Source organism: Entelurus aequoreus, linkage group LG02 (assembly GCF_033978785.1).
Source record: "Entelurus aequoreus isolate RoL-2023_Sb linkage group LG02, RoL_Eaeq_v1.1, whole genome shotgun sequence".
NCBI classification, from domain to species: Eukaryota; Metazoa; Chordata; class Actinopteri; order Syngnathiformes; family Syngnathidae; genus Entelurus; species Entelurus aequoreus.
In genome coordinates, this window is record NC_084732.1 from 61,165,629 (window position 1) to 61,184,146 (window position 18,518).

The window sequence follows — 18,518 nt, forward strand, 5'->3', positions numbered from 1 at the left end:
TAAAGGTTCATGACTGGTGCGCTTTATTAAGATGAACTGATAACTTAAGATATAGACACAATTGTACAATTTATCAATCTGTACAAAAAAAAAACATCCGTTAAGTCCCCTTGCACATGTCATCCATCAAAATCCTTGAAATTATTTCATTTCACTTACACTGGAATTACAGTCAGTTTATAAATTGGAAAATGTGACAAAATAACACAAAAAAACCGAGAAGAAAAAAAAAGGAATATGATCCGGAGTCATCGTTTGAAGGAAGGGATCCTTTTGACCGTCAAGACGAGTCTGGGGAAGCTTGGTTGGCGGCGCCGTCTGTTTGAGGAAACGCCATTGGCACTGCCAGCCAGGCTCACACGCTCCAGAACAACCAATCTTTGCATTGTCACCACACACACACACACACACACACACACACACACACACACACACACACACACACACACACACACACACACACACACACACACACACACACACACACACACACACACACACACACACACACACACACACACAAAAGGTCTGGGCAGTGCATATGTTTGCTAACACCATCAACACTAGAAGCTGAATGAGCTCTAAAACTCTAGACTCACTTTAAGCTTGTCCTCCAAGCGCGCCAAGAGCAGTCTTCGGCAGATTTGATTAACAGCAATGTTAGCAACGTAAGGCGGTAAAGTGGAGTCATGGTCATGCTGAAAGCCGTGCATGGTGTTTAATCAGAGGCAGCTTGGTGTTGAGTAGGCTTTGCGTGACGACGAAAGAGGAAAGGAGAACAACGCAAAGGTGAACTTTTAGCAGATGAGTGAAGGAGACAATGTGACCAGAAATCAGAGCATCAACTTCTCTTAACTCTTAAAGTCAATGCACACATTTTTTGCCGACACATCCAATCCCACTGATGAGCTCTCAGAGCATGCAAAGAAAAAGTAAATGAAATAAAACCAGTCAAATGCTGCGTATGCTTCCTGCGTTCTTAGCTTTGTACTCACATGCAAAGCAGTCACTGTGTTTGGAATTCCTTAAACTAGTGCACTTCAAAACAAAAACAATCAGCTAGTTCCTGCATAGTTGTGGTCAAATGCAAGCTGTTGACAGACATAAGCAATGTTCCTCAATTTGGAGCAGAGAAGCCTGAAGGACAACAAACGAACAGGTTCAGCTTTCAAGACAACCACCAAGTTCTACAGCGAGCCCAGACGGAGTCGTTTGCAGCACGGCCGGCGGCCATTTTTTTTAAACAAGCAAACTCCTTCGCAAGGAGGCTGCACACTATTGTCTGTTCTTTTCCGTAGCATAACCTTCACTGTCGGCCCTACATTTCACTAGCGTTCTGTTCACAGCAATGGGATCAAAGGTCATGAGACTCCCGCGCGTGGTGTGCTAAACACTACTTTGCACTAGGGAGGGGACTCTATGATGGCAGGGGTTCCGTAATCGAATATACTACCATGTGCTTTATAATCGTAGTACAGCAAGTCGTAGATTTGATACAAGACAGATATCATCCAAAAATGTGGAAGATTGGACACAAAGTATAAAGACATGAGAAGAAGGAAAACAAAATCACATTCATATATTAAGACATTTTTGTGCCATGTCAGCGCATCAACTGGAATTCAATCTTACGTGATATGAAATGCCTGCTGCCTTCTACGGGGGGACTTATTTTTCTGGGACACATTTACCTGGGGGACAAGAAGGGCTGCTGGGCAGGGCCAGTAGTGGGAAAAATTAAAAGTAGGGGCGGAGTTCGGGTCACAGCCCTGAAGCCCTGAAGGGACTGTGGAGGATAACAGTAAGGTTGGGGGGGAGGGGGGTGATCAGGCTAGATGTTCTGGCAGCACTGCATTTTTGGTTTGTTCTCAGTCGGCTGCACTTGGATGTTGACCACGTTGTTGCTGGGAGACATGTCGCTCTCCTGGCGTTCTGACATCTGCTTCTGGGACACGATGCGGTATATTTCTGAGGCAGACGTAGAAACACATGATGAGGCAAGACTCTGATTTGTATTGATTGGTGCAGTGACAGTTAGGGATGGGGGATATGGCCTAAAATCTATATTGCAAACTATATCGCGGCTTCCTGCGAAAACCATATATGTCACCATATATTTTTTGTATATAAATGATAATAAAACTAGGGCCGGGCCGATAATACGATATCAATATATATCGCGATAGACACATACTCGATATCAATATAAAATGCGTTCAATATAAATTTAGATTTTTTGGTCGGAAATAAACAGATATTATGAAGCAAGATTCGTTTCATGAAGTCACTCACGCTTTGGGAACCCAGCTAACAGGATACAGGAAGTGTGACTGAGCAATGGGAGGGACACGCTAACAGTCAATCACATAACATTATCAAATACCAAGTGTTACGCTTTTCCTGCTGTTCGGCTCCCGCCTTCTAGTCCCAGACCGTAGTCAAGGAGCGCAAGGGCGATGTCAGGACCAATGTAACACCCTTCACTTTACCCGACAATGGGTCTGCTAAGCTCAGCTTTTGGGTCGGAATGACGAAGCTGCCAACTCGTGACAATTTAGTCGATTTATTCATATTTCTGCAAAACACAACCGGATACATTTGCCAGTCGCCACTACTTTTGCACGTGCATGCTACCGCTTGCTCGTTTCACTCTTCCACTCGTTCACTAACGTCACTTACCCAACAGTACACACTCAAATTCTTAAAGGAGAACACACACACATACATTGCTCTCATAACACTAGGTGGTTGCGCCATCTTTCTGTCTTGCTGTGGATTCACTGCATCCATGCATCTCACTCCAGTGAGAAGAGAAACTGTAATATCTTGGTATATCAACTCAATAACAGAAATGTGTCTTTAATGCAGACGTGTGATAACCTCCTGACACTTCCAATGTGTCCATTTAATGAGAAGCTTCCCAAAGTCTGAATCAATAGCTTTTACACTACTGCCATCTAGTGTCTCAAATCTGCAACTACCTTCAAATATCCTTTAATTATTTTATTACCTTTGCGCTCATCCTACCTGGCTATCAGACACCGTCTCCATTGATTAATAGCACCCTTGGTAAGTTGGAAATCAATTTACTGTATTTATTGGCAGGGTTAAATAAGTCATTAAAAGTATTGATAACTATCGATATCGATCAATATAAAAACCGTATATCGTGATATAGTTTTCAGCCATATCGCCCAGCCCAAAATAGAACTATTCCATAACGGGTTACAAAAGGATCATAATTTAGCTGCTGACTTATTACAGTAAAATATTGCGTCATTTCAGGTTGTAATATTTTCTCAAAACTATTATCAATCAATCAATGTTTATTTATATAGCCCTAAATCACAAGTGTCTCAAAGGGCTGCACAAGCCACAACGACATCCTCGGTACAGAGCCCACATATGGGCAAGGAAAAACTCACCCCAGTGGGACGTCGATGTGAATGACTATGAGAAACCTTGGAGAGGACCGCATATGTGGGTAACCCCCGGCCTCTAGGGGAGACCGAAAGCAATGGTTGTCGAGTGGGTCTGACATAATATTGTGAAAGTTTTTTTATTAATCTACTTGCATAATTTACTGTTAATATATATTTTCTGTTTCAATATGTGCACCCCCCACGAGCCTGAAAAGGACAAGCGGTAGAAAATGGATGGATGGAATATGGTTCTATCTACATGTATGTCAAAATATAACAATCACTTATTCATGTATTTTTTGGCTATTTTACATTAATTTAAGGTAATTCTACAAATGTTGGTATCGATCCACAATACCAAGGCATTATTGGTCATACCACTGCTGATACTGATGTCAATTTTCACGATCATTGAATGATTCCATTTTTGATCACATTTACAATCAAGATAAAAACACAGGATGGCGATGTAACATCATTTAAAAGTCAAAATAATATCCTACTATTGGCTCTGATTTAAATCATTTGTTTTTTGTCCTTAAAGCCCTCCTGTGTTCAGGGACTTATTTCCTGAGTTTGTAAACAACAACAAAAACGACAATATCGATCCAACAACTGTGGTATCAACCTGATACTATACTACTTGGTATCGTTACTGTTAATGCATCGTTCCACCCAGCGTTGCTTTCATTCAAGAGCTCTGGTTTTTGGTTAGCTTATACTCCTAAGATGTGTAGTATAGCATGTTTAGCTATTCCTGTTTAGCTACTCGAGTATTACTGACTTAAAAGTGGCTTTGAGTTTGAGTTTGAGTTTGAGTTTATTTCGAACATGCAAGCATACAACATGATACATCACAATTTCCAGTTTCTCTTTTCAACATGTTCGAAAAGGAGTAGGAAGAAGCAGAGCTTATTTAATCCTACCCCTTTTCTTTTACATAACAGTTGCTAAAACTTTTGTTCACTTCCTGTTCTCAATTTATTCACAATACACTCCATAAGTTATCACAATAAAAATAAATAAATAAATAATAATTGGTGAAGTAAGTTACATTTCATATGATGAGATAAGTAAGATTATTTTGAGAGTGAAAGAATGGATGAATTAAATAAATTCAGAATGTTTATCATGGTTCTTCTTCTTTGTACTTTGTAAACACTTTAAGTTTGAAGAGTTTCTTGAAGTGGATCATATTAGTACATTGTTTGATTGCTTTGCTTAATCCATTCCATAATTTAATTCCACATACTGATATACTGAAGGTCTTAAGAATTGTACGTGCGTACAAATATTTTAAATTACATTTCTCTCTAAGATTATATTTCTCCTCTTTTTTTGAGAAGAACTGTTGTATATTCTTGGGTAGCAGGTTATTGTTTGCTTTGTGTATAATTTTAGCGGTTTGCAAATTCACTATGTCGTGGATTTTCAGTATCTTTGATTCAAAAAATAAAGGATTTGTATGTTCTCTATATCCGACATTATGTATTATTCTAACTGATCTTTTTTGTAACACCGTTAATGAATGAAGTGTACTTTTGTAATTATTTCCCCATATTTCTGCACAATAACTCAGATATGGTAACACTAGTGAGCCGTAAAGAATATGAAGTGATTTTTTGACTAGAACATGTTTTGTTTTATTCATTATTGACGTGTTTCTTGCTACTTTATGTTGTATATTTTTTACGTGATTACGCATATTTTGCACTGTGATTGGACATTAGCCTCGAGCAAGAATGCTACATTGCATTGAGGATGCGTTCGTTAGCATGTTGCTGTCAAATTTGCAGGACACAGAATGTGTAATTAACATGCATTATGCATTATCAAGATACAAACCCCGTTTCCATATGAGTTGGGAAATTGTGTTAAATGTAAATATAAACGGAATACAATGATTTGCGAATCATTTTCAACCCATATTCAGTTGAATATGCTACAAAGACAACATATTTGATGTTCAAACTGATAAAAAAAACTTTTTTTGCAAATAATCATTAACTTTAGAATTTGATGCCACCGACACGTGACAAAGAAGTTGGGAAAGGTGGCAATAAATACTGATAAAGTTGAGGAATGCTCATCAAACACTTATTTGGAACATCCCACAGGTGAACAGGCAAATTGGGAACAGGTGGGTGCCATGATTGGGTATAAAAGTAGATTCCATGAAATGCTCAGTCATTCACAAACAAGGATGGGGCGAGGGTCATCACTTTGTCAACAAATGCGTGAGCAAATTGTTGAACAGTTTAACAAAAACCTTTCTCAACCACTTATTGCAAAGAATTTAGGGATTTCACCATCTACGGTCCGTAATATCATCAAAGGGTTCAGAGAATCTGGAGAAATCGCTGCACGTAAGCAGCTTAAACCCGTGACCTACGATCCCTCAGGCTGTACTGCATCAACAAGCGACATCAGTGTGTAAAGGATATCACCACATGGGCTCAGGAACAACTTCAGAAACCCACTGTCAGTAACTACAGTTGGTCGCTACATCTGTAAGTGCAAGTTAAAACTCTCCTATGCAAGGCGAAAACCGTTTATCAACCACCCAAAAACGCCGTCGACTTCGCTGAGCCTGAGCTCATCTAAGATGGACTGATACAAAGAGGAAAAGTGTTCTGTGGTCTGACGAGTCCACATTTCAAATTGTTTTTGGAAACTGTGGACGTCGTGTCCTCCGGACCAAAGAGGAAAAGAACCATCCGGATTGTTATAGGCGCAAAGTTAAAAAGCCAGCATCTGTGATGGTATGGGGGTGTATTAGTGCCCAAGACATGGGTAACTTACACATCTGTGAAGGCGCCATTAATGTTGAAAGGTACATACAGGTTTTGGAGCAACATATGTCGCCATCCAAGCAACGTTACCGTGGACGCCCCTGCTTATTTCAGCAAGACAATGCCAAGCCACGTGTTACATCAACGTGGCTTCATAGTAAAAGAGTGCGGGTACTAGACTGACCTGCCTGTAGTCCAGACCTGTCTCCCATTGAAAATGTGTGGCGCATTATGAAGCCTAAAATACCACAACGGAGTCCCCGAACTGTTGAACAACTTAAGCTGTACATCAAGCAAGAATGGGAAGAATGCCACCTGAGAAGCTTAAAAAATGTGTCTCCTCAGTTCCCAAACGTTTACTGAGTGTTGTTAAAAGGAAAGGCCATGTAACACAGTGGTGAACATGCCCTTTCCCAACTACTTTGGCACGTGTTTCAGCCATGAAATTCTATGTTAATTATTATTTGCAAAAAAAAATAAAGTTTATGAGTTTGAACATCAAATATCTTGTCTTTGTAGTGCATTCAACTGAATATGGGTTGAAAATGATTTGCAAATCATTGTATTCCGTTTATATTTACATCTAACACAATTTCCCAACTCATATGAAAACGGGGTTTGTATATTAAATGTCATTTATATCGCGCAACTCTATTGTCAATCATTCAAATTGTATTTAAATACACAGGCAAGTAATCTAAAAAATATCAACAATATTTTAAAATACCTGTATACAGTATATATAACACATATACAAATAAAATAATATATAAAAAAACAAAATAATGACAATAATAATAGTAATAATAGTAAACCTCGATTTACAAATGCCTCTATTTGGGACCTTTACATCACACCATATATGCCTCGTGTGCGAACCACGTCTCGGCGTACGAAAGCTTAATTTCATTAATTCATGTCGCTTGAAGCCATCGGGGGCTGCCTTTTTGATGACATCACTTCCTGTACACGCCGGCACGCCTATTTTGAAGAGCCAAGACCCCCTACGTCACATACTGTTTATATCCTGTTCACACGTGCGATCAGTAACACATTAAATTATTTTAGTATTAGGCATTCTAAAGATGAGTGTTTTTCATTATGCCCAACAGTGTGTAATTGGGACATAAATCTGTTAATATAAAAGAAGTGTGTATCATTTAGTGCAAAAGTTTGATTTTGATAATGCTATATGTATTTTTGGTCACAGTGCTTCAATGTGCAGGTTAGTTTTGGTAATTTGCAGTGTATGTGTGGTTTTGTGAATTGTGTTGAGTATTTTGATAAAACTTGACTAACTAGGAAAATTACATTTTAGCAAAGGCACAGTCACAATACAAGCATATGCACAGGTATACACACCTGTGAGGATGGTCTGAAAGGCTGTCTCAACATTGGTGGAATCCAGAGCTGATGTCTCCAGAAAAGATAAACCATTTTTCTCTGCAAGGAAAATTGTGTTACTTAATATCAAATTGGTTTCCAAAGACTGACCAGATAAATACAACTATTAGTACAGTACAACAGCACTAACTGGTTTCCAATTAATATGAGTGCTACATAATGTTAAAAATATTAAAGAATACATTTTCCTTCAAGGCTAAGATCATTAAACCTATAAGACGTACATGATTAGACCTTTTTCCTAACGGTTGTTTTAAAGGTCTTACAAGGTGTTTGTTGACATTGAAATGCTGTCACACTACGCAATGGAACAGAAAATAGCATTCATTAAAAAGATAGATAAGGGGTCTAACATTAAAAAAGCAGGAACAATGAAAATCCAAAGGCATTTAAAAGAAAAAGCACCAGAAGTGTATGTGTATTTTTGACAGCACACATTAATAATTAAAAAATCTGTCAGGTTAGCTAAAGAGCTAATTTCAAACTGTAGTCTCTGGACAAGGCATAAAGTGACAAAAAAAAGTATTACAAATGTCTCGCTGCTAATGTGTGCTTAGCAGTTTTGTAGTTACTAGCTCCTAGTACACTTCTATGTTTACCTTTTGTAATGTACTTCCCTAAAATACAAGACTAACCTTGTGTGCTCAAAAAACAGGAACATGATAAACATACAACTAAATAAACATGCTTGATAAGTGTCCTTAATTTAACAATATTGCATGTCTCAACATGTATCAAATAATTATAGTTGCATATTACTTATAGATGCCAAGTCTTCATGGCAGAAATACATTGGAAAGTAAGTAGTAACAAAAAATCAATTACTACTCCCTTTCAACTTAATTAAAGACAGCATAAGTCCATTTCAGACGGTTTATAATTAATAAGTTAGTGTTTTTCATACCTATTATTTTTCTGAGTAATTTCACTTGATCACTTTTCTAAAATTCCACATTTCAAAATAACAAAAGTATGAATAAATTGTGCTGATATTGTATCAGCTCAAAATCGACTCCAAAATCAGTATCGTAAAGAAAGTAAGAAAGTTGTATTGGTGCATCCCTAGTAAATATATAAGCTATTTTTCTGAGACCCTTAGTTTGATAGTGCAGTCAGAGAGGACGTAATGCATAACAGTTATAATGTCAAGGCTGGAAGAGTGCTCTTGGGTTTTTTTGGGAGTTTTTGTGACAATGGTTAACAAAAGTACATGCCCTCCTTTTTTCATAGTGAGCTTGCACTACGGTCAGTGGTGATCTTACAAGACTATGGGTTACAAATATAATGAAAACAACTACCAGTTTTGGTCTGTTTACACTGCATGATAATAACGTTCAAGTAACTGAAGGAGCCGCTTGAAGCCGGCAGGTGTTTACAACAAAAGTTGCGGTGGCCTCTACTACTGTATCTTAATAGCCTGTGGAGAGTCCTGTGGATACGCTGTAAGTCCCTTTGAATCGAAATTAAAAAATTTAAAAGATATTGAAAAATGGTCGATTAAAATGTTTTTTTGTACCTAGCCATTGTTATACGATTTATTCTAGAAAAGCATTGCTACAACAAAGACATGACCGACGCAACACAAATGTTCAGTCAATGTGGAGGCATGTAAATAAGACCGCCCACAAAACGGCGCAAACTGAAGAGACATTTAGAAAGCGGCTTGAAGATAGTCTGTAAAACATAAATCAAAGCAAAATGTTGACCAAAGAACCACTATTACAGTTGCAAGAAAAAGTATGTGAACCCTTTGGGATTACCGTATTTTCCACACTATAAGGCGCACCGGGTTATAAGGCGCACCTTCAATGAATGGCCTATTTTAAAACGTTGTTCATATATAAAGCGCACCGCATTATAAGGCGCATAGAATAGACGCTACAGTAGAGGCTGGGGTTACGTTAGGTATCCATTAGATGGAGCTGTGCTAAAGGGAATGTCAACAAAACAGTCAGATAGGTCAGTCAAACTTTATTAATAGATTACAAACCAGCGTTCTGACAACTCTGTTCACTCCCAAAATGAATAAACAGCTGTTTTATTATTTTCCCAGAGGTAAAGTCAGTGACGTTGTATTTCGTTTATCTTTTAACAACAGCAAGGTATAACATGTATTGGAACATTAATATCACATAGTGTAGGGGAACTTTTCCTCGATTTAATAAACACGTAAAAAACAGTCTGATACTGTTACGGTAAATCAAACGTTAGTGCAATCACAATATAGTAACACTCGAAATAGTGCAAAGCAATAACAATATATCAATAACTCAACGTTGCTCAAACGTTAATGTCACACAACACAACACACAAGATAATCATGTAAAGCTCACTTTATTAAGGTATTCCTCATCCACGAATCCCTCAAATTCTTCTTCTTCAGTGTCCGAATTAAACAGTTGGGCAAATACGGCATCCAACAAGTCCTCGTCATTAATCGAGTCAGTGTCGCTGCTGTTGTCTAGCAGTTCAGTGACAATTCCTGCCTTCCTAAAAGCGTTAATGTTAAATTCTCTCGCTGCTGCTCTATTCCCGTGTTCTACTGCGTGACTGATCGCCTTGAGTTTAAACTCTGCATTGTAATTGTGTCTCTTAATAGGAGCCATTTTGGGGTCTTTACATAAACACACATATGGAAATGAAACGGCACGCCTCGCGCGGTCATATATCCCAGCATGCACCGCGCGCTTCTTCTTCTAAGGGGGAAAATGAAGTCAGCGGCTGCTTACCATAGTTGCGAGACCTGTTGGGGCTCAATATTGGTCCATATATAAGGCGCACCGGAGTATAAGGCTCACTGTCAGCTTTTGAGAAAATTGGAGGTTTTTAGGTGCGCCTTATAGTGCGGAAAATACGGTACTTGGATTTCTGCATAAATTGGTGATAAAATGTCTTCTGCTCTTCATGAAAGTCACAACAATAGACAAACACAGTCTGCTTAAACTAATATCGCACAAAAAATATAGCTTTTCATCTTTTTATTGAACACAACATGTAAACATTCACAGTGCAGGTTGGAAAAAGTATGTGAACCCTTGGATTTAATAACTAGTTGACCCTCCTTTGGCAGCAATAACCTCAACCAAACGTTTCCTGTAGTTGCAGATCAGACCTGCACAACTGTCAGGAGGAATTTTGGACCATTCCTCTTCACAAAAATGTTTCAGTGCAGCAATATTCTTAGGATGTCTGGTGTGAATCGCTCTCTTGAGGTCATACCACAGCATCTCAATCGGGTTGAGGTAGGACTCTGACTGGGCCATTCCAGAAGGCCTATTTTCTTCTGTTGATGCCATTCTGTTGTTGATTTACTTCAGTGCTTGGGGTCGTTGCATTACCCATCCTCTGTTGAGCTTCAGTTGGCGGACAGATGGTCTTAAGTTTTCCTGCAAAATGTCTTGATAAACTTGGGAATTAATTTTTCCATCGATGAAAGCAATCCGTCCAGGCACCAACACATATGATCTCATCACATTGATTAGACTCCATGTTGTCTGAGTCCTGGCTCCAATCAGCTCTTGGAGAAGTCATTAGCCTCGGAGTTCACATACTTTTTCCACCCTGCACTGTGAATGTTGTGTTCAATAAAATTATGAAAACCTATAATTTTGTTGTGCGGTATTAGTTTAAGCAGACTGTTGTTGTGGCTTTGATGAAGATCAAAACTAATTTTACGACCTATTTATGCAGAAATCCAAGTAATCCAAAAGGGTTCACATAATTTTTCTTGCAACTGTATATGTTGTTATTTAGCTCAGGGGTTCTTAACCGTTTTTACCTCGGGGCCCAACTTTTCCACTACAAAGAGGCCTGGGGACCATCAAATATTAACACTGCATTAGTAATCTTACCCTTGATTTTAATCATATTCAATAATTATGTCTAACTTACCAACAGTTTACAACTTTGTTAAATGATATGAAACTAAAGTATGTGTTAATCACAGATTATTATTTATTTACACATAAACCTTTGGTTTAGGTTGACTAAAAAATAAGTACTAACCAAATATACTTTGTTTATAGCTTTGTATGCAGTTAAACTATTTTTTGTTCACCTTGGATGTACATGGAAAGAAGACATTTTTGCAAATAAAGCTATTTTTTGAGAGACTTAAGTTGGAGTTGGACCTGTCCTGGCTCAGCCCACATGTGGCCTTTTGTTTAGAACCTGGGAAAGCTAGAAAAGGCCGAAACAATGAGAAAGGACTCAAGACTAACGAAAAATAAACTTAAATACAATTATGTTGTGCTAAAATAAATAAACAAAATTCATAATGAATATTTGAATACAACTAAACAGTCAATACAATTATAGTCCAAATGAAATACAGCTTCACAAATTTTGTCATAATTGTTGCGCTTAAGAAACATCTCTATGACTTCAGCTCCAGACTTCTTCTGTTTGTTTAATATTGTCATTACTGCCACAAGTGATGGAAAAGCGTCCGACAACTGAGTGCCACTGCCCCCCATACAGACCACAGGTTAGAAACAGATATTATTTGGCGGCCCTCTCGGGGGGCCCTATGGTTAAGAAACACTGATGTAGACCACAAGGAAGGGTTTTAAATGTATAACAAAACCACAACAAAACCCCTTGAAGACATGTTCAATGAAATACTGCTTAAAATGAAATTTCAGCTTACCAGCAAAAGCCCGGGCCTCATCAGTGGGAACAGCTCGGAGGTGACGCAGGTCGCTCTTGTTGCCCACAAGCATAATAACGATGTTACTGTCAGCGTGATCTCTCAGCTCCTTCAGCCAGCGCTCCACATTCTCGTAAGTTAGATGCTTGGCTATGTCATAAACCAGGAGAGCGCCCACTGCACCGCGGTAGTACCTGCAGAAGTGCCCATTTAATCACATCAGACATCTTTCTTTTTTTTTTACATATATAGCAAGTGATACATATATAGCAAGTGATACATTTGGTAACTGCTCATTTTTGTCCAATTAAATAGCAGCATGTTAAGTTATATTTGGCAATTCAGGCAATTAGAAAACACTCGTAATACTGTATCATCAAGATGTAAAAACACCTTTAAGTCTATGATACAATTTATTAGTTACATAATAACTGGGTAATATGGTAACACTATAAGTGCACTGCAAATATTATTTGTACAGTGGAACCTGTTTGTGTCAAAACCTGGTCAACTGGGTGACCAACATCGACATAAGTGGAATCGAAACTAACCATTGCTTGCACATTTAGTTGTAACTTTTGCCAAACACGTAATGAAAAGGGGCAATAAGGCTGCAGCTGTGGGGTCGACATGGCTCTCCTTAATTATTTGCATGTTTTTATTTATTCTTTTTTATATGAAATGTTATACTTGCATCGAGATATTTAACGATACAGTCGTCACTGTTCTTTGCATACTTTGGATATTAATGCCAGGGTTAAGTTTGTTTTTGCTACAGCAAGTGAGCATTTTATTTTGTACATGTACTGACTGCACTAGTCTATAAGCTGCAGGTGTACACACTGAGATAGAACATATTTACACAGCCACCTGTATTCATTCAGAAATTTAACAAAAGACACCGCCTGTAACATGGCAAACATTCGCCAACCGGAGAGGTCATTGATGCATACACTGGTCCCTTTCGTGGAACGTAACTGGTAGTGGATTTCTGTTACATCCAGCGACTGTTTCCTTGTTCGATGGCCGAGTCGATCGTCCTCAGCTTTGGAGCTGTGTCGTGTTTCTTCTCCATGATGTGAGTGAGTGCATAACATGCTAAATGGCTGACTGCATGATTGTGTGAGTGTGTTTGATTTAAGATGAACAATTTCATTGGTCCACCGTATTGTTGTACGGTAAACCGGTACTAATAAAGTACCGCAATACTAATGAATTATAAAAAAGTACTATACTTCCTTTAAAAAATACCTGTTCTTTTTTTTCATTGACATGTGGTGACATTGCTGGTAATATGAGCAGAGACGGATGTGAGTCAACACACACAGAACACTTAAAAGTAGAAACAGAGTGGAGACAGAAGAGAGAGAAGTAAAATATTTTGTCTTTAAATCTTAACGATGAAGATGTAGCTATAAATACTGAAGCACGGCTCTGCAAGCTGTGCTTTAAAACATAGTAAGCTAGCGGCTAATGTCTCTCCGCAGTGTTTTAGTTAGTTCTAAATCACTATTCCTTGCCTCATGGGAACAAATAAACTATGTTTCTTACAAGTATCATCAGGACGAAGAATAGCTAAACATGCTTGACTACACACCGTAAGACGATACAATAGTTAACCGCTAACAGCAAGATAGAGCTCCTGAATGTAACCAAATGGGTGAACCTATACAAATATCATCTGTAGTGATACAAAGCACAAGAACCATATATAGTCAATACTACAATGATTAATTCAATATCTTTTATTATCACAAAATCTTTTGTCATTTTTATTGTTTATAAACTCAGGAAATACGTCCCTGAACACAGGAGGACTTTAATTATGACCCTGTAACTACTTGTTATTGGATGAATAGTCGAATGAGTACTATTACCCAAAACGTATTAAAAGTATTCAAACAATAGAAGAATATAAGTGTTTATTAAGTGTAGTTTTAAGTGTAGATAAAACATGTTTAAGCAGAAGTAACCAGATATTAACAGTAAATGAACAAGTGTCTTAATATTCCATCTATTCATCCATTTGTTTACCGCTTGTCCCTTCAAAGTTTTAACAAAATAATACAATTTGGAAATGACACTATATGTTACAGCCTACGTCAGCAGCCAAATCAGAAGCCTTTGTAACCTGTTTGCTTACTTGCTACTAAAAGAGAAGTCGACTAGTACAGGGGTCGGCAACCCGCGGCTCCGGAGCCGCATGCGGCTCCTTGACCACTCTGATGCGGCTCAGCTACATGCATGCCGACCCCCTCGATTTTCCCAGGAGACTTATGGATGTCAGTGTCTCTCATAGACTACTCCCAGGGAAAAATAATCCTATTAACACTCTAATTACTATATAAAGGGCATGACCTAATTGCACTGCAGTAATTGTCCTCTATAGCATATACTTACAGCATGCCAGGCCAGCCACATGTTGTATGTTGTTATTACTTGCTCACACAGGAGACAGCAAAGCATAGTTACTCATCAGCCACACAGCTTACACTGACGGTAGCCGTATCAAACAACTTCAACATTGTTACGTTACAAATATGCGCCACACTGTGAACCCACACCAAAAAAGAATGAAAAACACATTTCTGGAGAACATCCCACTGTAACACAACATAAACACAACACAACCATTACCCAGAATCCCATGCAGTCCTAACTCTTCCGGTCTACATTATACACCCCGCTACCACCAAATCCCCCCACACATCAACCCCCCCCCCCCCCCCTCTTCGTGGTTGGTTGAGCGGAAGAGTCAGGGCTGCATGGGATTCTGGGTATTGGTACCGTCAGTGTAAGATGTGTGGCTGCTGAGTTAGTAGCCTTGCTGTCTCTTGCGTGAGCAAGCCAAAGCTGCATTCCACTTGTGGCCGAGCAGGTACACTGATTGGGCAGACTGTAGAGGGCGCCAAATGCAGTGTCATCACGCTCTGATATTCGGGAGTCTCCCGGGAAAAATGAGAGGGTTGGCAAGTGTGACGCAAGCGACATTCATCCAAAACTCGTGGGCTGCACTAACATCCAATTCCCACATTAAAGTGCGTGCCGGTGCGTGTGTCTGAGACCCCTGGTTAACATAGCACAAAGCATGTAAGCTTTGTATGCGGTGTTTTTCATTTTAAATTTTAAAAACATTTTTGTGGCTCCCATTACTTTCTTTAATGTGTGAAACTTGCCAAAATGGCTCTTTGAGTGGTAAAGGTTGCCGACCCCTGGACTAGTATGTTTACTATGTTATTTATTAAAAAAATGTTTTTGATTGCAATAATAAACATTTGTTTAATGTGTCATAAGATGTTCTGTTAAAATAAAGACAATAATGACATTTTTGTGTGGTCCCTTTTATTTTGAAGAGTATACAAAATTATTGAAATATATTTTGGTACCGGCAAAGATAACAAATTATTGGTATCGGGACAATACTAGTCCACCATGACCCGTTCAGCAATTTCATTGGTCTGATTTGACGGGGCTAAACTCCTTGATATGTGACGCTCATGAACATACATAAGCCGCAGTGAGGAAAAAAGGTAGAGGCTTATAGTACAGAAATTACAGTAAGTGTATTTTCTTTGATTTCTCAATTAATCAAAAACATTAATCGATACTCGATTACTAAAATAATAGATAGCTGCAGCCGTACTACCGCCATATTGGTTCTAGCTGTGTCCCGACAAGCGAACGATTAAGTCGGCTAACGTCCCTTCCCAGTATGAAGTCACGTCCTGAACACAATGTAGCGTCCTTGCTTGCGGCTAATGTGTATCCAGAGCAAAGTTGCTTCTAAATCACTTATCTTCGCCTCCATGGTGGCGCATAAACTACATTTCTTACATGTATCATTATCACTGGAGGACGAGGATTAGCTTAACATGTTAACCTGACATACCGCAAGAGTATACAAGAAGTCATGCTAACTGCTAAGCAAGAGCTTCTGAATGTTCACAGGAGTGGACGGATAGACACAAATATTGACAGTACTGTAAATGATAATACTTACGCTGAAGTGATAGCACGGTAGCGCTCCTGGCCAGCTGTATCCCAGATCTGGGCCTTTACCGTTTTGCCATCCACCTGAATGCTGCGTGTTGCAAATTCAACTCCAATGGTGCTCTTACTCTCCAAGTTGAATTCATTGCGAGTGAAACGTGATAGCAGGTTACTTTTTCCCACACCTGAGTCACCAATGAGGACCACTAAAAATAAATCAGAGTTGAGGAAATCATGGGTCAGTGCTTCCCTCTAGTTAGTTAACACATGACAGGAAGTCTTGTGTTACAGTCATAAACCGAGAATTTCCTGTAAACAAATCATACAATATTCATCAACCACATCAGGTGCACGTTCACTCAAATGTGATCCAATATTAGAGTTGGATCAAAAACTGCGCTTTATATGCACACCACATACAAATTGTAACTGAATTTTTTTGTATCGTAAAAGCAGAAGTGTCATACAGTAGTGAGTGTATTTTGATGCAAAAACTAAATCGCTTGTATAGACATACATACGTAATGGAACTGATCAAATCAGAGACATGTGATCAAAACTGCAGTAAACATTTACTATACTGTTCGGTATCATGTTGCCTGGTGATGGTTTTATCAAGTTCACTAAATGATACGAAACAACATATTTATTTAATTTAATGTAGATGGACTGATGGCAAAATAAAACGCGTTTTCCACTTTAGACTAATAAACGCAAAACAAAATATATAAAACAAATACTTAAGTCTGAACATATTGTTGATTTGATTGTACCGATTATGAAAACATTGTGTAAACTTGTGTATTAATTTGCTCGACAATCATAATGCGTTTTGTTTTGCTGGCCACATTATATTATAACAAAAATGCATCCAATTATTCGATGTTAGTTTTGCTATACAGTGCATACCCAACCGTTGCAAGTTACATATTTCCTATTTTCGTCACTTCATCCGGTATCAATAAATAACTCGCCCGGACGCGTTGCTCACTGGATCCCATGAAGATAATGTGATAACGGTTAACGTTAGGCGTGTCCGCTAGTACGCACCCAACACTGACAAAAGGCCTGGCTCTTCAAAAATGTACCCACGTAGTTCAAATGTGGCTTTTAAAACATTTGTACCAAGGCGACAACTACTTTTGTCGTATAAAATAATTAAACTTGCTGACATTTTCTGCAAAGCTTGACGAGGAACACAATCAGAGCACAAAGGTTGTGGTGGCTAAGTTTAGCCTGACAGCTAACCGATATAGCGGACAATACAACATTATAAAAAGCATTTTACCTTTGAATAAATAATCATACTCGTCGTCTCTGGTGCCCATTGTTTTACAAGGTAACGGTAAGTCCAAGATTGGCCTCGCTTTAATAAGCAGAAATCGGTCTGCTTTATTTTTCTCTTCCAAAAGGAAATATGTTGGAAGCCCTACTTCCGTAATTTCTTCTTCTACGTGGGTTGCATGGTCGAACAAAAACAGAGCTCTGACATCTAGCGGTCAACAGGAAGAATTCATATACCAGCTGAGATACTGGACATGCGCTTCCAAGGGGTGATGACACCCAAATATTTGTTTGTCATTTATTTATATAATAGTAGGGGTACCTGTCGTTGCCTGGGCCATCAGGTCATATTCTGGAGGTACTTTTGAGGTATCCTACAGTTTCACTGATACATAGATATCAGCTGCCTAAAGGGGAACTGCACTTTTTTTTATATATTTGATTGATTGATTGATTGATTGAAACTTTTATTAGTAGGTTGCACAGTGAAGTACATATTCCGTACAATTGACCACTAAATGGTAACATAAAATTGATTCATGAAAACAGATATATACTATCAAATACTATCAAATATATACTAACATCATAATACAGTCATCACACAAGATACTCATCAGAGTATATACATTGAATTATTTACATTATTTACAATCCGGGGTGTGGGATATGGAGGGGGGGGGGGTAGGTTTGGTTGGTATCAACACTTCAGACATCAACAATCAGCATCAACAATTGCATCATCAGAGAAATGGATATTGAAACAGTGTAGGACTGACTTGGTAGGATATATATAGCAAGTAGTGGACATAGAGAGAGATCAGAAAGTATAAGAAAAAGTGTCTACATTTGATTGTTTGATTGTTTACATTTGAGCCGGTGCTCAGGGAGATGGCACTGGAGGTGTTGTTGCCCACTCTCACAGATTGGGGTTTGTCTGTGAGGAAGTTAAGCAGCCAGTTGCAAAAGGGGGTACTG

The 18,518-nt window shown here is 38.6% G+C and overlaps 1 protein-coding gene across 1 annotated transcript; it reads right to left on the minus strand.

Annotated features, from left to right (window-relative positions):
- rab11a (RAB11a, member RAS oncogene family) lies at window positions 1-17,722 on the minus strand. Its single transcript, XM_062030422.1, has 5 exons — window positions 17,545-17,722; window positions 16,267-16,462; window positions 12,267-12,460; window positions 7,577-7,657; window positions 1-1,968 (listed from the first exon to the last, which is right to left on the minus strand). The coding sequence occupies exons 1-5, from the start codon at window positions 17,582-17,584 to the stop codon at window positions 1,832-1,834; spliced, it is 648 nt and encodes a 215-aa protein (XP_061886406.1). The 5' UTR covers window positions 17,585-17,722; the 3' UTR covers window positions 1-1,831.
- Window positions 17,723-18,518: the final 796 nt, after the last annotated feature.

Bases quoted from the DNA above. Each gene is read 5' to 3' on its own strand.
- rab11a (XM_062030422.1), bottom strand. From the start codon at position 17,584: ATGGGCACCAGAGACGACGAGTATGATTATTTATTCAAAG. The intron at 12,461-16,266 runs GTAAGTATTATC...GCACTTCTGCAG, and splicing joins TACCGTGCTATCACTTCAGC to GTACTACCGCGGTGCAGTGG. The intron at 1,969-7,576 runs GTGTGTATACCT...CGTCTGCCTCAG, and splicing joins CTTTCAGACCATCCTCACAG to AAATATACCGCATCGTGTCC.